Source organism: Myotis yumanensis, unplaced genomic scaffold (genome assembly GCF_028538775.1).
Source record: "Myotis yumanensis isolate MYYU_CA2020_CCGP unplaced genomic scaffold, mMyoYum1.0.hap1 SCAF_2, whole genome shotgun sequence".
Taxonomy (NCBI): Eukaryota; Metazoa; Chordata; class Mammalia; order Chiroptera; family Vespertilionidae; genus Myotis; species Myotis yumanensis.
The window spans coordinates 104,194,869-104,217,997 of record NW_027223753.1 but is presented as its reverse complement, the minus strand read 5'-3'; the positions used below and the strand labels follow the sequence as shown (position 1 = coordinate 104,217,997).

At 44.8% G+C, this 23,129-nt stretch overlaps 1 protein-coding gene across 1 annotated transcript in view; it reads left to right on the top strand.

Annotated features, from left to right (window-relative positions):
- The window catches only part of SLC9A9 (solute carrier family 9 member A9), a 766,430-nt gene that overhangs the window by 605,531 nt on the left and 137,770 nt on the right, over window positions 1-23,129 (top strand). The window contains 1 exon segment of the mRNA XM_070403739.1: window positions 21,628-21,679. Coding sequence (XP_070259840.1) covers window positions 21,628-21,679 — 52 coding nt within the window.

Here is a 23,129-nt window from a genome sequence, read left to right as displayed (position 1 = left end):
TACTGAGTTAATACCATTAGTGGTAACAGTGGCCCATCTCACATCCAAATGAGCCCTATTCATGCTCAAGGGAAATAAAGGACCTGATATCCCAAGTAGCCCTAAGAACCACTGGAGAAAACTGAGCCCAGAATTAACTAGCTTCACTCGTAATGTTATGGGTAGGCTCAACGAGATAGACCACCGACTCCGAATTTAAATTTGAAAGCCTTTTTATTAAGCTGGCCAGTTGACCACAGCCCGTACCTTCCCCCTCTGGGAAGCCTCGCGGCATGTGGCAAAGAGCAAGTGTGCATTATGATTTTTATAGCAAAACAGTGTTACCTTAGAAGCAAAACAATGTTACCTTAGACGCTCACAGAAAGTTCATAAGCACAAAGGGGGGGTAAACAGAGTCACACCTGACTGGTCTAAGACAATCTAGCAATTTTTCTTCCATGGTTCCTAACCCTGCAACTCCCTTCCATATGTCAGTCCCTCCTCCCAGCACATACACAATCCTCATATCCTGGCAACACAATCCTTCTCCATACGTCAGTCCCCCCTCCCAGCACATTCTGTAACCCTTCCATGGCGCAGTCCCTCACCCTAGCACATTCCCTACTGGTCTTATGCCCGAATCAAATCTTTGATTCAGTGCCTTCCTCTACGATATGAAATTGAGGAGGCATTTGGCAATGTAGGGGTCAAGCCGCCGGGGAAGAGTCTGGCATTTGATGGTGAAGAATTGGCCAGGGTCTCGGCCACTGACATAGAGTCTTAGTTTCCGTGTCTTTCTCCTTCCCATTGGTCAGTTCACCAGGCGAGAGGCATGAGGAGGATGGAGTTACAATTTCTAGTGCCTCTTTCCTGCAACTTTGATGGTGGTTGGAGTGCTCAGCACCACCTGGTAGGGTCCATCGCATCTAGGTTCCAGGCTGCTAGGGTCGTGACGTTTCACCCAGACAAGATCACCTGGAGAGAAGGCAGGCTGCGTTGGACTGGTTCTCGGTGCGTCCTCCTCCCTTACGGCTCTCACCACCCGTTGTGCTGACGTGGCGCTGCTCTGCAAAGCCTGTAAGGACTTAAGCAAATTTCGGGTAGACAGCCGGGCAATTTCTTCCTCCCTTAGGCGGGGAAGAAGAGGTGGCGGCCTACCAAACATAATTTCAAAAGGGGTGAGTCCTTTTATATACGGGGTGCACCTAGCTCTGAGGAGGGCAAAAGGAAGGAGACTTACCCAGTTTTTGCCAGTCTCTAATTTTAACTTAGTTAATGTTTCCTTTAAGATTTAATTTATCCTTTCTATCTGTCCAGAACTCTGTGGTCTATAAACATAATGCAATTTTCAAGTAAACTCTTAGGGCCTTAACTATGGATTGTAACTTTGGTGATAAACGCCAGGCCATCGTCGGACCCCATGTATAGTGGCAGGCTAAACCGGGGGACAATTTTAGTGAGGAGCTTTCTAACTACTACCTGTGCTGTCTCTGCCTTGGTTGGGTATGCCTCAGGTCAGCCAGAGAAGGTATCAATGAAAACCAGCAAGTATTTATACCCTCCTTGTCCTCCTGGTATCTCGGTGAAGTCCACTTCCCAGTGTTCTCCGGGGTTCTGACCTCGGAATCGCTGTCCCGGCGCGGCCACAACAGGGGGCCCTTGATTCACCCGGGCACACACTTGGCACCTTCTAGCCAACTCTTGAGATATTTTCTGGAGCCCTGGGATGTAAAATTCTCTTCCCAGTAGTTCTGATAGCTTCATTCCCCTCAGGTGGGTGCTCTAGTGGGTCTGGGAAGTGATGGTCCGCCCCAGGGCTTCTGGCATTATAGGCCTCCCATCTGGCAGAATTAGCCATCCAGCCTCTCCTTCCCGGGCCCTTAGTTTCTCAGCTAGCCTCTGCTCCTCTGGCAGATGAGCAGGCTTCTCTGGAAGCCTTCGTGCTGGCAGGGCTACGAGAACTTCTAGGGGCCCTACTGGTCTTTTAGTCAATTCCTTGGCCCCTATATGGCTGCCAGGTGGTTAAGTATCTCAGGAGCTTTTTCCTTTCCTCCTGAGGTCAGGAGACTTCTTTAAGGTAGCTCCCGTGTCCTCCTGTAAGGGCAGTGTGAGGAGATATATCTCTGTAGTCCCTGGGTAGGTCTGGCAGGGCCAGTGCCGGGGCGCTTACCAGGGCTTCTTAGATCTCCCCTGGTTCCTCATGTGCCCCCCGCTACCGGGTACCTTCCTCTACGAAGCTGCTCCCATTGTCCATGTAGAGGGTCTCATCCGGATTCTGCAGGGCTGGTCCACAAGGTCCTCACGGAGGGAAGTGAGGGTAGTTAGTGTCTCCTCGCAGTCAGGCAAATGGGCCTCTGCCTTCTCGTCAGGGAGGAGTGTGGCAGGGTTCAAGGCGGCTGTTTTCAGGAAGCTGAAATGTTTACTCTTTTTCCCTTTCCCTACCAGAGGGCCTGAGTGAGAGCTATGAGTTCCATAAGGAAGTTCACCTTTTGGCCTCCCACTGTCAGGGTTATTCTGGGCTCCTGGGGGCCAGCTAAGCCCCAATCCACCTCCTCCACCAGCATGGGAGGGAGTCGGTTCCCCCCGCATGTTCAGGGCACTCCCTTTTCCAATGTCTTTCCTTTTTGCAAAATGCACATTGATTTTTCCCAAGCCTGGGTTGGACTCCTTTTCTTCCGCGAGGCTTTTCTTTGCCCTTGTTGTCTCTCCGGCCCCTTGGGCCTTTTTCCTCGTTTAGGGCCAGGAGGACCTTGGCCATCCGGGTGTTTAAACCTGCTATCGGGTCCTCCTGATTGTCAAAAACCTTCTGGGCCACCTCAACCAACTTAGAGATTGATTTCCCCTTAACGCTTTCTAACTTTTGTCATTTTTTTCTAATATTTGGGGCCGACTTGGAAACAAATGCAACATTGACAGCCCTCCGACTTTCCAAGGCATCAGGGTTAGGCCCCTGGACTGTCTCTATCACCTTAGAGAGGTTTGTGGGTCTCCAAGCAGCAGCTCGGATGCCCCCTAATAGAGTCTGGCGATACCGATCGAGAGCCTCCTTTCCCCTGTCACTATAGGGGTTCCAGTTGGGTTGCCTGGAGGGAAACACAGCCTTTAATCTGTCTTTTTGTTCTTTCAGAATGGACTAAAGGAGCTTTATTTCCCTACAGGGTCTTATATGTCACAGGACCTCACAGGGTCTGTAATTCCTGTAACAGAGGGCTAGTATTCACCATTTTATTAACCCCTCTGTTCTAGACAGGCCTTTCCCAGTTTTCTACAGTTGAGGTTTTGTGCCACCCCTGACATGGGCATGGTCACACAGGCCTGTAAGACAGTATACAGGTTGCTGTCAACTGTCTCTCAATAGAGACCAAAATTTAATGAGTATTCTTCTTTGCCCACCTGGGCAACTGCCCCCTCGGCAGCTAGACATCTTTTACTTTTTGGGTTCATTCCACATAGCCTTTTTCCAGGACAGTTTATACATAGGCCAGTTCTTTCTAGCCACAAATACAGCTTGTCCAATTTCCTTAAAATGTATTCTGGCACAGGAGAAAGTTATTTTGCTGTACATAGGTAGCTTAATCTCTATACAACTGGGCTTGGACCTCTGCCTAGCAAATTGCAGTCTATAAGTTCAATATGCAGCCTCCGGTCCTTCTAACCCAACGAGGTTTCGGCTAGTCTCTGAGTCAGACTTCTCCTCTCTTGGAGAATTTCAAAGTCCTGATGGCTCTTAGGTCTAGGGAGAGTGCCCTTCTCTGTTTATTAGTTACAGGGCCCTGCTTTCCCGGTCTTCCCACCAGTACCCTTTATGGCAGAACAGCGACCAGGCCTCTTCCAAGGGAGTGCACTGGAAGGGGATATCAGCCCCTCCTCTTCTAGCAGCAACAGGTACTAAACCCTTTCAGTACATTTGCAAGCAGGGAGCTTTTACTAATTCTATCTGCAGCTTCTATAGATCCCAGGCTTGCTGCTCTATTCCTGGGGCTGTAGGAAGGCTAGTACCAGTCACTGGCTTCTGGCTTAACTGCTGTAGCCTGCAAGCCAAAAGCCCAAGTACTTTTTCGCTGCTTCTTCTTCTTCTTCTTCTTCTTCTTCTTCTTCTTCTTCTTCTTCTTCTTTTTTTTAGGGCCACTGCAGGCAGCTCAGGCATCCAGCCCCCCTTCTTTGTTCATTCAGTCCCCGATCTGGTCTGGAGCTGGGAATAGCGCCTCGGTCTGCCTTGCTTCCCCAGAGGGCTGCCTGTCTAGCCCCAGATCTAGAGGGCTGGCCTGCCGTAGGAACTGCAGGACTGGCAGATGTCGCAAGGTCCTGGAGGTTCTCCCCCTCTCTCCCTGAAGGACCAGGGGAGCCTTTCCCTTCTGGGGCCCGGCCAAAAGAATTGTCTGTCTCTGTCCCAATTTTTCCTCGGGAGGCAAGCCCTCATTTACCGGGGTTTCTTGGACAATATGTCAACCCAAACCTGAATATAAGGAATTTGATTAGGATGCCCTGGGCGGCCGTGTATGACGTAATGGACCCGGTAGGCAGTGGTCAGATCAAAAGACCCTGCACCCGGCCACCCCTCCTGGAAAGTGGGCCACTCCCATTCACAGAATTGCTGTAAATCAAAAGCATTAACATTATAACCCTTAAATCTACCCTAGAACTTCAGTTTAATACAGTAAATTACAACCTAGGTAAGAGCAGCTGATAGACAGAAATCTTTATTAACTAAGTGGGCTAATTCTCCTTAACAGTGAGCAAAAGACTCTGAGAAAAATAATTCTCGCAGCTGCCAAGAGACTTTGCAGACTGCCAAGGGGCCAGCCCAAACGTTCAGCCAAGCGTATCAACAGAAAGCAGAATAAATCAAAGTAGCTCTTACTTCACACAGACCAGTAATGATTTACACTTTCTTAATAGACCAGCCCAGGCTGGAGCTGTATCCAGTCTCCCTTCTCTGTAGTAATTTGGCCAGTCCCACACAAACTTTGTCCCGACCCCATGATGATCGGTGGCGAGAGACAGACAAGGGAAGGGGTGACCTGTTTTCACAGATCCTCACGCAGGTGCCCGCCTGGCCGCGTCCCTTGGGAGCTTAGATTCGTCGTAGCTAAGGTGCACCCGTATAAACCCCGGCCTGGTCACCTCCACATGGGGGTGAGTCACCGTTATGCCATATGACGAATCGCGGAACCGCAGGTTGGGGCCCACTCGGACTCCGTAACCGAAGTCGTGGAGCCACATAAAGGAGAGGAGAGGGCAGGCCCCCTCCCTCCACACTCACACACTTTCACCAGACATTCACTCAGAGTTTAAACAATCCATCCAATTCCTAACAATTTCCTAATTCCTGAGGGAGCTCTATAGCTTCCCGGGAGGTGATCAAGCTCCCCTTCCACTCATCCGGAGTAGGCCTGACTGATAGGAGGTCGACAAAGATGACTGACCCTATCCCATTTGACAAAGACAAAGACAACAAAGAACAAAGACAAAACAAATCAGCCAAATGCAACCTAAGGTTGCCCGGAACCTGCAGCTTGCTCCTTGAAGTCCTGAAAATTTTCAAAAAACATTGCAGCAGGGTGTACACAGAAGCAGACAACTCTTTGACAACAAATACCAAGACAAACAAATACCAGACAGACAAACCCAGTGCAGCCTACAGCCGCACGAACCAGGGACCCCGGCCACCGTCGTGGCCGCGGGTCAGGACCAGGAGTACCGCTGCGTCCAGCCCTCCGTATAGGTCCTTCCGTGGGACGTCCCAATTCCTGTTTAACGACCGGTCCTTACCTCTCTCGAGAGTCCAGGTGGCAAGGTTTCCGAATTGAAAGTTTTGGGTGGACTGGAGGCCTCCTTGGTAGTCGTTCTCCACAGGTGTGGGGTATCTCGCTGAGTGCCCGGCGACCAATGGGGGAGAGCCTCCTGCCTTGAATAGGGGGTCCCTTTCCTCCCTGCTGGGGGAGAGCCTCCTGCCCTAAATAAGGGGTCCCTCTCGCCCCTGCCGGGGGAGAGCCTCCAGCCCTAAATAAGGGGTCCCTCTCCTCCCTGCCGGGTATCTCACTGCGGGCCTCCAAATGTTATGGGTAGGCTCAACGAGATAGACCACCGACTCCGAATTTAAATTTGAAAGCCTTTTTATTAAGCTGGCCAGCTGACCACAGCCCGTACGTTCCCCCTCTGGGAAGCCTCGCGGCATGTGGCAAAGAGCAAGTGTGCATTATGATTTTTATAGCAAAACAGTGTTACCTTAGAAGCAAAACAATGTTACCTTAGAAGCTCACAGAAAGTTCATAAGCACAAAGGGGGGGTAAACAGAGTCACACCTGACTGGTCTAAGACAATCTAGCAATTTTTCTTCCATGGTTCCTAACCCTGCAACTCCCTTCCATATGTCAGTCCCTCCTCCCAGCACATACACAATCCTCATATCCTGGCAACACAATCCTTCTCCATACGTCAGTCCCCCCTCCCAGCACATTCTGTAACATTCTGTAACCCTTCCATGGCGCAGTCCCTCACCCTAGCACAGTAAGAAATTGGCAAAATACATCTGGGCAAGCATTCTTTTTTTTCTTTTTCTTCCTTCTTTTTTAATGCAGCTCTTTTGTAAAGTCAGTCCTCATTTCTCCTGGCTCATTAGCAGTAAATGATGGCAAAATGGCCTGATTCTTCCCCTTTTTAAGCTGCACCTATCTCTGTAAAGTCAGTTGAAGTACCAATTTGGAAATTCAGGCAGGGTTTGCTTTTCCCTCTATGTGCTAAGATTATTTTTATATTTCTCTTTGCATTAGCTTAAAATGAACTCTATTAATAATGTTCCAGAGAAGAGGCTCTTTGGTAATAGACTCTCAGATCTGGTGGGGGAGGGGGGATGTGAAGCATTTGACCTCGAGAATTTCACATGGCTTAGAAAAGGCCCAAATATCTGAAAGAAACTGTGCTCCAGGCAGTTTCATGTTGGGTCCTTTGTTGAGGAATGAGCTGCCATCCTGGGAATCTCTTTGAGGTATTGTGCTTCCTTTGATGGCATCTCACCTATGAATGTGATGTGGGCTGAGGTCTCTATCAGCATCATTCCTGGAAAAGCCTTATCACCATGGCATCTATGTGTCATCTCACTCCTCTCTGAACACCCTCAGTCCTGAAACAAGACCTGAGACCTTTGACTTTAGCTCCTTGATACCCAGACTGTGGTCAAAGGCCTCTCAGGCCCACATCACCTGATAGCGCATCAGAAATTCAGTCTCAGGCCCCACCCACACTGACTACTGTGGACTGAAGTGGGTCACCCTCACATTCATATATGGAAGCCCTAAACCCTAATGTCACTGGATTTAGCAATAGGGCCTCTTATGAGATAGTTAAAGTTAAATGAGGTCATAAGGCCAGGGCTCTGACCCCATAGGGTCAGGGCCCTGATATAAAGAAAAGAACTGTGTACTCTCTCTCTACACACACAGAGACAAGGTCATGTGAAGGCACAGCAAGAAGGCAGCCATCTGCAAGCAAAGAAGAGAGCTCCCACTAGTAACCAAATCAGCCAGCATTTGATCTTGGACTTTCAGCCTCCAGAACTGTGAGGAAGGAAATGTCCGTTTAAGCCTCCTGTGGTATTTTGGCCTGTGGTATTTTGTCATGGCAGCCCTAACTGACAAGGATACCTGCTAAACCAGATTCTTCATCCTAATTAGATCCTCAGATGACAAGTATGTTAAGAAATGGAATATTTACAAAAATATGGCTGGTTTAAGGAAACCAACACAGGATAATGCAGTACCCGAGAGCTAAAATTAGTGAACAGCAGTTACCATGCTATACCCAGAAGGGCAGGAAGAGGGTTTATGAACAGATCTCAAAGACAGTAGCAGTATGAAGAAGGCTGCTGATTAGGAGCTGAGGTTTTGGAAGAGGGATATACACAAGCACAGTGACCTGGCAGGGGGGAGACTGAGGAATGAATGCCCTGTTTTCACCCTTCCTCCTGTCAGTATCCTGCCAGTGCTTCCCTCAAACCAAAGCCCTCTCAGAGGATAATAGATGCAGTCGATCCTACGCACATCATTTTAGTGAGCATCAGGAGACCAGGGAAGTGTGAGGAAGGAGGGAGAGTTGATATAAAGGGGCAAATGAAGAAAGCCAGGATGGGACTAGGGTGAGGAAGACAGGGTACCCAGGATGCAATATTTATGCAGGTGCTTACTTTCAGGATCAGGCAGATGCTCAGCCCTTGCATGATGAGGAGAGGAGGGCTCATGTGTCATGTGCAATAGAATTAAGAGAGGGAATGCATTAACATTTAATGTGTAAACATAAAAATAACATTTTGTTAAAAGATTTAAAAATATCTCTTTGGACTTTTCCTCCAAGGACTGGGCAGACAAAAGTATACTTCTCAATCATGAAATGTTTGGGGACTGGTGTGCTCAATGGTCTGGCCTGGCTAGTGAGCACTGGATTTCAATGTTTTTATTGGGTGTGTCATTGAGTCCAGCTGCACATTTGCAGATTTTTTTCACATCTTAACATTTCTGAAGTCAAGATATGTCTTATAATCAATGGTGTCAGAAATACAATTAGCAGTATTTTTCTTCTTAGAAATACATAAAAGAATGGTGTGCTTTATAATTGATGGCCTCTTTGATTTGATAGGATTGATTGTAAATACTCTGAGACTGTATCCAGCTTTACAATACTTCACATCTATCATAATAGCTGTCATGTAATAATGATCACAGTATGTCTTCCACCAGGGTGTCATGAATGAATGAATAAATGAAAAGTTCACTTGTCCTAGTTCATATTTACTTCTGGAACTTCCAAAGTGTGATGTCAGGAAAATTGTCAGTTCATGTACCAGAGTTGTTAGAGCTGTCATCATGAGAGAATGGAAAAAGTCTGAATGTTGCATGAGCATTCACTTAATCCTCATTTTTAATTTCCTACAGAACTGATTGGAGTCCTGTCCCCATGCTGTGCACTTCCCATAGTCCTCCTGTTTCACAGCTAACAACTCCTTTCATCTTCCTCTTTCCATGTGCTCTAAGAAAACTTCTTCCCAAAGGCATTCTCCTTCATTCTCAGCTCACATCCCTTTGATTCCAAAGTCAAGGTGCAGTTTTTAATGTAATTCTAGCATTAACTATGAATTATTTTACTTTTTAACATTTATACATTCAACTTTATTTTAACATAGTCCTGCCTGCAAACATGTACCTTAACCTCATTATTAATGGCAGCTAGTTTGAACAGAGAAAAACATTGTTTTTCTAGTGATTTACTTTAATCCCTCTCAGCAAGAAACTGAAATTATTTTCTTCTCTTTTGATGAGTCATGCAGCAGCAGTGCCCTACCTTGCCCAGTATCTTCCTGTCCATTTCTTTGCTAAAATTAAGAAGTTACTCATTTTTAGAAAAAAGGAGGATCATTAGGACTGATATTTCTGACTTAACTCTTTACTTGGAATAAGGAAGGAATATTTTTATTAAAAAGTAAATATATGTATATCATAAATCTGGGTATTAATTATTAATAACACTTCATGGTCTTACAAAGTGTTAATCATCCCAAAGAAGAATAAGATTGCTGTTGCCAGTTTGTAGAGATTACGGATTACAATCTACTTTTAATTGTGAACTTAACTAATGGCTTTGACAAGCATTATTTATTCCTAAACTGTTCTTATTTCAACGTTAGTGATTTATTAGTGTTGGTGAAGTAACCTTCTTTGGCTACTTGTTCATGTTTTAGGTCCACATGGTTAATAATTCTGTACCAACTGGTTATCCATAACCAGAAGCAACAGATTTACTGGTGCAAAATTATTACAAAACTCAGTTATAAGTGCTTTTTAATGGCTAATTTAGAGATATGAACTATAAATCTTTCTTTTCTATTTTTAATTACTAAAATACAGGGTGTTACAATAACTTCACAGTGATCCTTCACTTTGGGTCCTCCTCCCAATCTCCTTATGCTTTAAGTAATACATAAATATTGCCCTGTGCATATTCTAGCACTGCATAAGCATGTTATACATGTTAGCTGCTACTGTTAAAATTATGTCTCCAGCTGTCTTTGCACCCTCTGCTTCCCTTACTTTGATTACTTCTCTCAATACCTTGGTGCTCTTTTGCCCTTGGGCTTTTGTTCTTTCTGTTCTCAGGAATAAGTCTGATCCAGTCACTCATGCCTTGTGTGTATAGAAGCCCAAATATGATCTCTCCCAAGTCCTTCCCTCTAGGTTTTAATCCCCAAAGGGAAATAAAGAGCTTGATCCTGTGCTAAGGAAGTTCAAGCATCAGAAGTTAGAGAGGTCATGATTTGGGGAGGTAGCCTTCTCAAAACATCTTCTAGACTACCTTCCCTGCTAGCAGGCAAAGCTAATTGGAAATGGAAAGTTCAGAATCAATCATTGAAATTTACTTAAGTTGTGCTATAGGTAAGCATCCACTCAATTTGAAATGCTTTGTTGTTCTTCCTGGGTCCACTTTTCTCCTGGATCATTGCATAAGGAAAGTTTATGGTCCCTAAAGGTGTGTAGCATGTATTTTCCCCTCATTGTCAAAGTCTGCCCGGGTTGATCGGCAGACCCTGAGTGACAGATGAGTGATTCTCTGACACATGTTTCTGTGAAAGACAGAGCTAAGGGACTGCTTGGCTATAGGAACCAAACAGCCCCATTTGCCTGCCTTCTCAGGCTTTTATTGTAGCAACAGCTTGAACTAAAATTAACTTCTAGATACTATCAGCAGAGTAAGTATCCCTGAGAAGACACATGCATCTGCAGTGTCCTTTAAGCAAGGATGTTTAAAGCCTAAACATAAAGATTCCAGTAAAACACCCAGGGGCTCAGACTAGTTTGGAAAAGTCAAGGCAGGGTCTGACACCTTTGGCCAGCTCCCCCTAGAGGCCTTTAAACTTTCGGAGATTCCTCTTTACAGACTTTCCAACAAAGTACTGTGCTTTCCCACAAAAGTCCATTATTGATTTTTGTAGATAATTTCTCATGGGGAAAAGGTTCTTCTTGCACCAGTAGAACACACCTCCATGCAGGTCCTTCCCTCTGGAGCCTGAGCATGTCAAAGAAGAGCAATGTGAAGACTTGCTCTGACGTGCACCTCAGACCCACACTACACACCAACCACTGCCACTGAGCAAATGCCATCTGTGGTGGTAGGAGCCAGCCTGCCTTGTCCTTCAGAAATATTTTTGGGTTGTAAAGATGTAAAGCATAGATTAGTTTTATTTCTTCCATTAATTCAATGCCAGATAGGGACCAAAACCAAATTTCCAAAGTCTAAATATTGAGTCCTCAGTCCTGTACCCTCTCCATGTTAATTCCTTCTCTTCTTCTAAACCAACCTAGCCCATATACCCTGTTCATGGAGCAGCTTTGACAACTTCAGTGTTCTATTTCTGATCTGTAGGAAGGAAGTAGGGGGTTGTGGGATACCGGTGCATAGTGTTTATGAAGTCTACAGTAGTGCACACTGATGTCCTGGCCTTTACACTCGCTCACCGCACACTCATTGCCTCACCCAGAGCAGTTTCCAGTCCCACAGTTCCATTCATGGCAAGTACCCTAAAGTGGCGCACCACTTTTTAAATCTTATACACCATGTTTTTATGGTGTATCTATGTTTAAATACACAAATACCATTGTTTTACAACTGCCTACAGTATCCAATACAGTAACCTCTGTACAGCCTTGTAGCCCAGGAGCAACAGGCTATGCCGTGTACTAGGTGTGTAGTGGACTAGAACATCAAAGTTTGTGTAAGCGCACTCTCTGATATTTGCACAAGAATGAAATTGCCTAACAATGCATTCCTCAGAATGTGTCCCTGTCATTAAGCAACCCATAACTATAACCACAATAGTTTCCAGGTTTTAGACTTTCACTTCTTACTGAGATCCTGATAGTCTGGGATTTATTCTCAACCACTTTCGGTTTCACACCAACATATAAAGCAGACTCCTATAACCACTTTGTATTTAGCATAAAATGTCTCTCTTTTTTTCTCATACAATATCTTCAGTTTGACATTGAGAAGACACCCCACACCTAGTAACACACTAGAATTTAAACAAACTAATCCACTTAAGGATAGTTTTTCCAGGATGTGCACTTGGTTCTAATGGACCCCTAATCGCCCAGGCAGAGCACCAGGAGTGGAGCCTTAGGAAAGAAAGCCAGATGCTACGACATCTGTCTTCCCACCAATGGGTGCCAGTGCCTACAGCTCAAGTCAGAAGAGTTTGATCTGCACATTCTGTCTCAATCCAGTTTCTAATGGGTGCTTATCCACAGCCTGACATTAGCTTACATCTTGGTGGAACGAAGCTCTCCAAACTAATAGGAAGTTTCACCAAACCTGAAGAATAGGATGTATATCTGCATTAGTGTCTGTGGCATGTACTTGTTTGTTTGTATTTATTTTTCAAAGAACATAATGTTTTCAGTGTACTTATATATTCCCAAATGTACTTCAAAGTTGTCAGATATTGTATACACGGTCCTCACGGCTCCTAATCACCTTCAGAGCACACCTACTTCTCCATCTTCACACTTAGGGAAACCTCCATTGGAGCGAAAGTCACAAGAAAAATTGACTTTAAGACCAGGTGAGGAGGGTGAAACAGCTCATGCTGGGATGTTCACGGCTAAATCCTTATTCAGAAGGCCGATGTAGCAAAGACAAAACTTCAACCACCACCGTGGGAGAGCAGCAGCCACCCCTTCTGAGCACTTTCTGGGTGAGGTCCATGCTGAGACTTAGATGCATCAGAGCACAACAACCCCATGAAGTAGTTACTATGCAACTCTTGTTTTATGGGAAAGAAAACTGAGGCACAGATTATTGCCTATCATCACAAGTAAATGGTGAGACCAGCTGTTCAGGGTTTCTAACTCCTAGCAATTATGCTATATGCCTCCTGTTAGCTGTTACATAGTATTTTCAGTGACTGTCAGCAAACAGTTAAAGAGAGATCAGACTCTTTTGTAGTTTGATCAGCCTGACAGTGACCCAGGGAATCTGTTCCACATCTATAATCTCTGAGAGAAAAAACAATGTCAGGTGGGCAGCCTCAGGACACCAACAGAATGTCACATGAAACCTAGATCAGCCATTTTCAATTTGGTATTCAGACAAGTCCCAGAAGTGGGAAAGTATGACCCAGTAGAGCACCCAGGAGACCAGCAGATGCACCAGGAAGGCAACAGCAGCTCTGACCCCAGATGCTGTTTCACTTGTCTGCAAGAGGTCACAGTCAGCACACGCTTACACACTCAAATGATGGGACTTCCCTTTCTTCCTTCACTTCATTGGCAGACATGTCAACCCATCACTCCTGAAATTCAAAATCATAGTTGCCTTGGAGTGCACACTAAACTTTTTGCTCTAATTCTCCAGTCTTCTTTGGAAATGGAAAAGCACCCCCCACTGCTATCACAAGGGACTTGCTGTCACAACACCTCTGATACTATCTACAATCCTCTGCTTGAAGGCATTCATGAACTAGGGGCTGCTACTGAGCCCACATTGACTACAGTTGAGAACTTCCATGGGGTGCTGCCCCAGGTAGTGCATGTTAATCCAAACCAGATTGTCTGCATCTACTGCCATAGCCTTCATACAGAAAATGATGAGAATTATGAAAATGTAAAGAGCTGTGACCTTGCTGCACTCATGCTGGAAGTGCTCAGGGCCTGCTGGCCTTCAGCTCCACCTTTCTCATAGGGAAATTCCCACACATACTTCTCCTCTAATCAGATGGTTAATGGCAGGGACATACCACTCAGGCCCTGAGTAGAAACTCAGAAACATCTCAGTACTTTCTTTCAATTAATCAATCCATCATGTACTAGCAGCCCCACTCTTCATGCACACATTTCCCAGACCTGTCTCTTTTCCCCCACCACTGTTCTAGTGGACTCTCTGCTGTAGTCTCCTACATGTCCTCCATGCCTTCAGTTTCTCAATAGCAAAATGGATGCCACCTGAGATTTTTCTAGACATAAATCTAATCATTTCACCCATGCTGCTAGTGCAGGGGTGGGGAACCTTTTTTCTGCCAAGGGCCATTTAGATATTCATAATATCATTCACAGGCCATACAAAATTATCAACTTGAAATCAGCCTGCTATATTTGGTCAAACATTTAATTAACTCACCCCTAATGCTTTGGCAGGGCCAGATCAAATGATCTCGAAGGCCAGACATTCCCCACCCCTGACCTAGAGGAAAACAAAAACACAAAATTTTTTTCTAAGCATAACGTTCAAAATCCTTCATAATTTGGCCTCAAATTACTTTCTGATCTCATTCAAAGCAACTCTGTTCACTTTGACATGCATGACCCTTGCAGTTTAGCCACTCAGAACTATTTACCATGTCCCAAACCTACTTTGTTCTTTTAAACTTCCATACCTTTGCTCATGCTGTGCAGCCTGGAGCAGTTCCATGGCCTTCTTTTCACTGGCCACTGACCGCATCCTCACGGTTCTGTCTCTCAGGCCATTGATAGAGAGGCTGTTGCTAAGAACTCCTGAGGCACTCACCCAGCTATATGACTCCCAGTGAGCCCCATGGACATCCCCACTGGGCTAGGGCTGGGGCTGGACCAGCCCTCGTGGTGTTCATGATTGAAGGAGGTTCTCTAGCAAAAATCATCAGAAAACTTTAAGGAACAAGATTTATTACTCACATGCTCTGGAAGGATACCCAGCATGCCCCAGGCCACACATAAATGTTAATAAGCAGGTAGGTATGGGGGGGGGGGGGTGGTGAGGGAGAGGGAGAGAGAGAGAGAACATGAATGCCAGAAAGAGAAAGCATGAGAACCCAGAAAGAGTGAGAAAGAGCAAAAGCAAGGACCTGGGGCTCTGCCTTTAGCAAGGTCCAAAGGTGGGGTGGTGGGGTGTACAGGCTATCATGGGTCACTCTTTACTTGTTAATTTAAAGCATAATATCACTTATCCAAGTAAGGCAAATAGTCAGTTATCTAGGTTACCAAGGGCTTTCTGAAAGAGGGAACATTAGGAGTGAGGGTGGCTTAATTCCTTATCTAGTTGTTTTGCTAGTAGCTGTGTAGCAAGCATAGCTGGTAATGTGTTTATTCAAGATGAATGTCTTTTGACATGGGTGCCTCAACGGTCAAAAGCTTAATGTTGGGTGCATGTACTACACTCACTTTTCCATACCCAGCTTCACAGTCCTTCTTGGTTGGGCTTTTGATTGGTGTGTTCATATGATACTATGTACAATGCTTATCTTACCATAGCATACCATACCATACCATAGTTTTTGTTTCCAATGTCTGTCTTCCCCATCAGATCTTTTCATTGACATTTATATTCCAGGGTCTATTATTTATAAGATATCTACTCTTGGCTTAAACCTATATTGTATTAACCATTTAATTTAGGGTACATCAACTCTCCAATAATAACAAGAACATATTTCATGAGTGCTTCCTAAGTGGTGGGCAATATTTTACATATACATATAGTACATAGAAATATATGTATACATATAATACAATGTGGGTATTAACTCATTTCATCCTTATAACAACCCATAATGTAGTTTCATGCTTATTCCAACTTATAGTTTTAAAAAAGCTGAGATTTAAAGAGATTAAGTCCCAAATGTAGTAAATGATAGAAATGAGATTGAAACCCATGCAGCCTGACTCCGTGATCCCAACTCATAACTACTATGCTGCGCCAAAATAACAATATGAATTAAGGTGAATTTTTCCACTTACTCTAGTTCATTTTCTTTTTTCTCTTTTTAAAATATATTTTTATTGATTTTTTTACAAAGAGGAAGGGAGAGGGATAGAGAGTTAGAAACATCGATGAGAGAGAAACATCAACCAGCTGCCTCCACTCCCTACTGGGTATGGGCCTGCAACCAAGGTACATGCCCTTGACCAGAATTGACTCTGGGACCCTTGAGTCCGCAGGCCGACGCTCTATCCACGGAGCCAAACCAGTTAGGGCTCTAGTTCATTTTCTTATTTCTGCAAAACAAATTTAATTTTGTCTTCACTAATATTTATTCAAATAATGGGTATGTGTGTGAAGTACCATATTTTGACACTGTGTGATGTTCTTATGGCTATATGATGGTCCTCAGACCTCTCAGGATCTTTAAGATGCCCCCATTGTCCTGCTGTGTTTATGTGCCCAACATTCAGTCATTCTTCCCTGACTGAAAATGTCATGTTTCACACTTAGCCATTAAATACAGTTCTTAGGGAAAATGGTTTCTCCTCCTACACCACCCAACATCTGTCAGCAAAGAGCTCCAAAGAACCATAGTCTCACCTGAGACCACTGAAATTCACATGAGACTGAAACTAGTAATATTTCACTCCTTGCTGGAGGCACTAAGTGGTAAGGATTAGAACAGATTCTGTCGGCTTTAATGGAAAAAGTGAGCTTTTGTTAGTTACTTACCTTGCTTCTCCTCTACAAAATGACCCAACTTTGGAACATGCATTTTGGCCATGGTCAGATATGGGAGCACCTGGAGATTTTAATATGTCTAATAAAACTCTCCAAAGAATGGAAGTGTAATAGGAAGGGGTGTGATGTATGTACAGAGATGCATACTGTTCTAAAACTGGTGATGATGCCACTTGAAAATGAGGAACCCAAGTGAGATTTTGGAGTGCTTCACTGGGAAACAGCACAGCTAATTTTCATATCCATTTGAATGCCACAGAGGCAGTGCTATACTTGCTTAAAATTAAAAGGTACATCAAGAATGCAAAACATCGTATACAATTTTAACCAGCCTTTTTACTTGCTTTTTAATTCTTCCCAGATTCTTTATTTCTCCACATTGGAGAAATTTTCTTTGTTGGGGTGTTCATCCCCACACCCTGGTTCCTGCTCTTGGCTGTATGCACCTTTACAGCTGCTTACGTAGCACCTGCACCTGGTCTGAGTACTGATATGGTGCTTCCTTCTCACCTTCTTACTCTTTGCTGCTTTTCATTTCCCTCCTTGCCCTTGCTGTTCAGACACCTTCATTTCCTTCTTTGTTTCCCTCTCACCTCCAAAACCACCTGTAAATTGTAAATAATCTTTTACCTGGGAAACTTGGCCTTCTTAAATAGAAATTAGGTTTTATTGTGAAACCAGAAATCCCTGCTGTGCATTGGCTGCCCCTGTGGCTACACTGCAGATGTGAGTGTACATTCGAGATCCCCAGTGCAGAACTGACACTAGGAGGGCTTTTCTGTGAGGATGGCAGGACTCTAATTTTAAAAAAATACTGATCTGAATGAAAATAATAACATCAATAATAGCTGCTAGCATTTGTTGAGAACTTACTAGGTATCAGGTCCTAAACCAACCACTTTACATGAATTTTCTAATTTACTCCTCACTACAGCCCTGAAGCAGGTTCTGTTACTGTCCCCATTGCACTAACAAGGAGACCAAGGCCAGCGAATGATGCACACCAGTGAGAGACTCTTAACAGCCAGGTGTCATTAACCGCTCAACACTGCTGAAAGTCCTGAGTCCTAGGATTCCAGGTGTGGCCAATTCCATGCAGAGCGCTGGCCTGCCGTGCACAGCGGGTGCAGCTGGAAGGGTGAACGCAGGGTGAACCAGGGCTAACACAGCCAGAACAGGGTAAGCACAGGTGCCACAGGTTGGTGTGGGAATAGAGATCAGAAGTGAAGGCACACAGCCACTGGTAGTCTAAGCCAGTGAAAACTCAAGTGATGGGGATCTGAACTAACATAACAAGATGGATGGTCCACAGTGGTGATCAGAAGAGGAAGGGCAGTAGTGGAGATTTCAGCTGCCACTTGGAGGGAGGGTATTCAGTCAATGGGAGAGGAACTGACAGATTCCTCTGGCCCAGCCTTGCTGGGACTCAGAGACTATATCAAGTACTGAGGCTCAGAAACAAGGAAAAGTCCAATAACCAGCCCTGAGGCACTGCGCTCACATCAAACCAGCAGGAAGGATAGCTTAAACTGCTGGGCGGCACCAAAGAGCCATGGGCATCACCTAAGGAGATTGAACTGCATTTTATACACCTGTGATCTCACCTTGTAGCTACTATACACACACTGGCACCACCACCTGAGATGACACCATCTCATCTTTCTAATAATCTCTCAAGAACCCACAGTGCATATATGACCTTTATGTGTAAAAGTGAATGGATTTGGGATTAATCCCAAAAGAATGTCATGTTCATATTCTGACTATCTTTCTTGGACAGGAGACTAAGGGATGCAGAGGAAGCTGGCATGCTTGCTGAGCCCTGGGGATGCTAGTGAATGTGCCCAGCATGTTGGTAACAGTTCACATATCACCATGAAGAAAAGGCAGAGAATGTCCCTCAGAGCCAGTGGAGACTTGGTCTGAGGATGTGTGTGCAGGGTGGGCAGAGAACAACTGTGTTTTATTATAAGCCCTTTTACAATGTTTGGATTTTATTATTTTGTTATATGTGTTTATATGAGCACGTACTATAAACTTGAAAGGAAAAAATGTATTAAATTAGACTATCAGGTCACCAGTCCCATACTACACTAAAAGGGGTAGGGAACAGGGACACTATACTAACTTACTGTAATGTTTCAGGCAGAAGATAAGGCAATCTGCCAGCAGATACAAGAATTTAAAAAAGGAAAAGATTAGTAGCCAGGGACAATTAATGTGGGCATAAAGAAGTCCATATATCTCTCAGAGATCATCATAGTATCAGCAGTGCCATATGGATGCTTCCAGCGAAGGTCTGAGTGACCCAGCCACACTCTGGGGCAGGAGGAAGGGAATAATTTTAGCACAACATTTATCCAAAGGAGTTCAAATTACAAGTGAAAGAGGCATCGTTCTTATGTGCCTTTGCTTCATAGCATTTAAATTACAGTGAGCCTTTACAGATCCTTCTAATCAAACCTGCCAGCTGTTTGCATGAACCTCTACTGTATGGTCACCAGGCTTCCCTGGGAGGAAGATAACTCTCACAGAGCTTTTTTCTGCTCAAGCCAGAAAGGGCTATAGGCCTGGCCCCGGAGTAGGAAGAGACCCTGACCTTTGTGGAATGGAAGGAGGGAAGAGGCCTATCCTTGCTCCTCACTGCCAGATGCTTTTCACCAAGTCCCACATAAAACTAAGAAACAGAATCGCCTGCCATCATTGCTCAGCTACTTCTGGCTGTTGGAATAATTGAAACTTGAAAGGTCTGCTCTGCTTCTGAGAAAAAAGTTTAGCATTTAGGGGTAAACCTTAGTACATACTGCCTCAAACATTAAATGTTGGGTATCTTGTGAAATTTGATTCCTATTCTCTCCAGTTTTCTAGATAGAGAGCTGGAAAAAGACCTTAAATGGAGGCAGCAGTGGGAACGTCAGGATCCTTGTTTAATCATAGTCTACCTGGGTGGGCCTGGGGGTGGAAATCTAGGCTTCCACAGCAACAAAGGCTTCTGGGAACTACCAGCATTAGCCAGAGATCTCAGAACTACCAGAGGGGCTAAGGTGGGCCAGCCAAATTAGAGAGGGGGCTGGGTGCCTCCAACTTGGGCCCTACTGTTCATAGAGGGCCAATAGCACCAGACCAATAGCACCTCAAGGTCACTGCCTGAACTCACTTTGGGAGGCTTGACCTTAATTCCCCCTCCACACTCTTTCTTTTACCCCTTCCTTTTCTTCTTCCCCTTTGTCACCTCCTTTATCCTTCTCTCTCCCCCCCCTCCCTCCACCTCCTTCTGCCCTCTCCATCTTCTCTCTTCACTACTCCCCCAATCTTCCCCTCATCCTTGCACTTTCCCTTCCTCCCCTCATTCTTTTACTTTTTCTGCTCTCCACCTTTCTCCTTCCTCACCCCTTTCTCTTCCCTCTCTCCCTCCAACTTCAATGAAATAGATCAAATAGCTCTGTGGACTCCAAGAAGATCCAAGGTTAGTCACCTCCAGGGGCTCCAGTTACCTGAAGGCCAAAAGTTTGGAGTAAAATAAAAAGCTACTCATTTCATCCCTGGGTTAGAGGGAAGGGGCTCTTCACACCCAGAGGACACTCTTTTTTTCAAGAATCAGAGGTACTTCAATGGCTGCCTGTCCACTGTTGCCGCTTTCCTTCCACAGGCTCCCACCTCTGCCTGCTGGCTTCTAACCCTTCCTTCCTCTCCTCCACCTGGAGGACTGAGGCAAGGTGACCTGTGTTTACAGGGCTCTGTGTTAAAGAAAAGACTCTACAGCTCCAGAAGTTGCAGTGCTCACAGGAAAGGCTCCAGTGCAGCTTGTAGTTGAGGTCCTGAGCTTCACACCCCACAGTCCCCACCCTGCCCTACCTGGCAAGGCCACCCACACACACACCAGGAACAAGGGAAGTCCAAGCTCCAGGGCCCTGTACATGCCCTGGCCCTTCCAAGAGCCTGGGAAGAGCCCCAGCATTGTATTCCCATGGTCCTGCGTTTTTGTAAGATTTGCAAACAGAATATTTTTAGCCACAGCTGGGGTCCAGCACTGTTCCTGTCTACACCAGCTTCCTTCCATCAGACTTCTCCTCTGGTCAGAAGGCCCTGAAGGGCTGTGGGGTGTAGGAGGGCCCACACAGGGAAGCTGAATTGGGAATACATTTAGTTTTCCTTTAGTGGGATAAGACTCTGTGGCACACAGTCACTTCTGTGTGGAGCGAGTCACTGCCGGACACCAGTGCAGGCACGAGTTTCAGGACCAGTGTCAGATTGAAGCAAAGTGAGCGTATCAGATAGCACCTGGCCGCAGAACTCCACCTGGCAGCAGGGGAAAACAAGGTTCGAAATGTACCAAACCAGAAGCTAATCTGTGGAAATCCTGTCGTGAAATATGTAAAATCCAAAGTGGAGGATTTGTTTTCATGATGCCCATCAAAGCGCAAATTTAGGAATGCATTCAATAACTCGGCATATGCACTGAGAATCTTCTCTGAGCTGTGTGAAATGAAGTTTCTCAGAAACTGTCTTTACAAGGCATATACCTGTGTCTGCGTGGGAGCAGTACTGCACACGGGTGTGTCTGTGTGAGCAGTACTACACACAGGTGTGTCTGTGTGTGAGCAGGCACGCTGTGATGCCTCCCATTTCTCAATCATTTTTATCAATCTGGCTAGAGGGAAAGCTACCTTATCTTCCTATTCTTTCTAATACAAAATCATTATCATATAAAGAGGTTTTCAAACTATTCAGGCAAAACTTACAAACTTATTTTAACTAAAACTTAGGAGCAGTTTTTTCTGCTTTGGGGAGCCTGCTCTAGCTTGGGCTCCCATAATCCCAGAGCAGTTTTGGTCAGTGAGTCCTGTGGTGGTACCAAGGCAGCCCTCCATCCAGGATCCTTGTTTTGGGGCTGCAGAGGTATTTTTCCTGAGGGCTCCTCTCCCAGGTTCTCAGGCCCTGCTCTTCCTGGGAAAGATAATGGTAAGGAACAGCCTGGTGCTCCACCTCACCCGCTGCATGTAGGCCCAGCTGTGCAGGTCTCATTTGCCATAGGTCGATTTGAAGTTCTTTTGATTCTGGGGAAGGTAGGATTTTTTTTTTTTTTTTTGCCAAACCTCTATTTTGTATTATGTTTGGTTCAGGTGATCAGAAACACACAACTAAACTACAGGAAGGCCATTACCAGTTTTCTGTTTTCTTTAACAGAGTTGGTGTGGACCTGGATGAAGATCTGAAGGAGGAGCCCTCCTCACACCAGGTAAGACCAAGAAGCCAAAACAGAATATAGAATTAAGAGATGTTCTGTTCCTTAGAATGTTCCATGCTTGCCCAGCATGTTGCCAAGAAGTTGTTCTAAAGGGAGCTGCCTCTGCAGATAAAATTAATCAGATGACTATAAACCGGCCCCCAGGATTCAGGGGGTCAATAAGCTCTGCATATCTTCTGGAGTGCTTAGACTTCATATACACTTGTGCCCTCTGTGTGGCAGCAGGAAGCCTGGAAACTGCAGGGTAGGAGCAAGAACGTGGCTCTTGGAATCAGGCAGCCTGGAGTTCAAATCCCTGCTGAGCAACTTCCTAGCTAAGTAATTTCAGTGAAATATACTCAATGCAAGCCCAATGCATGTTGGACATCCAACAAATAGACCTATTTCTGTTGATGCCTTCTCATTCATTAGGTCAAGGTGTACAGAAATATTGAAAATTTGCAAAAGCACAGGAGAACTGTCTAGGTGAGCCATTCCTGACTTAGCTAAGCAACCATTACCTGCAGAGATCTTAATATCCTTAGGTAAAACTTTTCAGAACAATCTGTTGTTCGCTCCAGTAAGGGAAGTCTATTCTCCAAGCTCTGGACTTGGACCTGACATCAGAGAGAATATGTCATTGCAGTTTTGCATTAGTCATCTTTAACTCAGTACTTGAACAATTGTGTAGAAATGTTGCACCTTTTGCTGAAATTGCAAGATAGATATGATCAACCAGCATAGTAAATAAGTGATATCACTTTAAGAATTGTGTATGATCATATCTGAACTTGAAGAAGACCCATCTCTTTTATTTTATGGCTTTTCTGCACAGTACCATCACTGCAGGCATGACTGTTAGTGCTGCTGCTTTGGGTTCACATAGATATAAGGAAGGAAGGACCCTGTGCTCTACAAGAAAGGACTGGAAAATTATATTAATGCTGATCCTGGCTCACATGTTCATTAATATGCTCCATAGCCAGGCTCATGCTGTTTTCAGACACTTCTTTGCCCAGAAACACAGACAAGGGCAGGACAGCTCGGTGACCACAAAGGAGCTCAGAACCCATCTCCTTACATTGGTGGGCTATCAGAAGCAGTTAGTAAGGTCCGTGATAGATGATTTGACAAAGCATTTTCATCTCATATAGGTCAACTAATCCATTCTAATTTCAAGTAAAATTTTCATCTAAATTTTACCCTACTCATATCTTCTTTTTAAAAGAAAGGAGAAAGAGTAAGGAAATTCATCAAAGGAATTCTTTATCTTCCTCTAACTGCCTAATATTTTATAATCACATGTAATTATTTGTAAGATTACCTAATAGCCTACCTCTTTCCTTTTACAATTTAAATGTATTTTATTTTAGCTCATTCACACAATTGTTAATTTAGTAATAACTCTTATCTAAAGAAACCAGTAGAAAACTTTTCTTATTGTTGTATGTGGTACTTGATA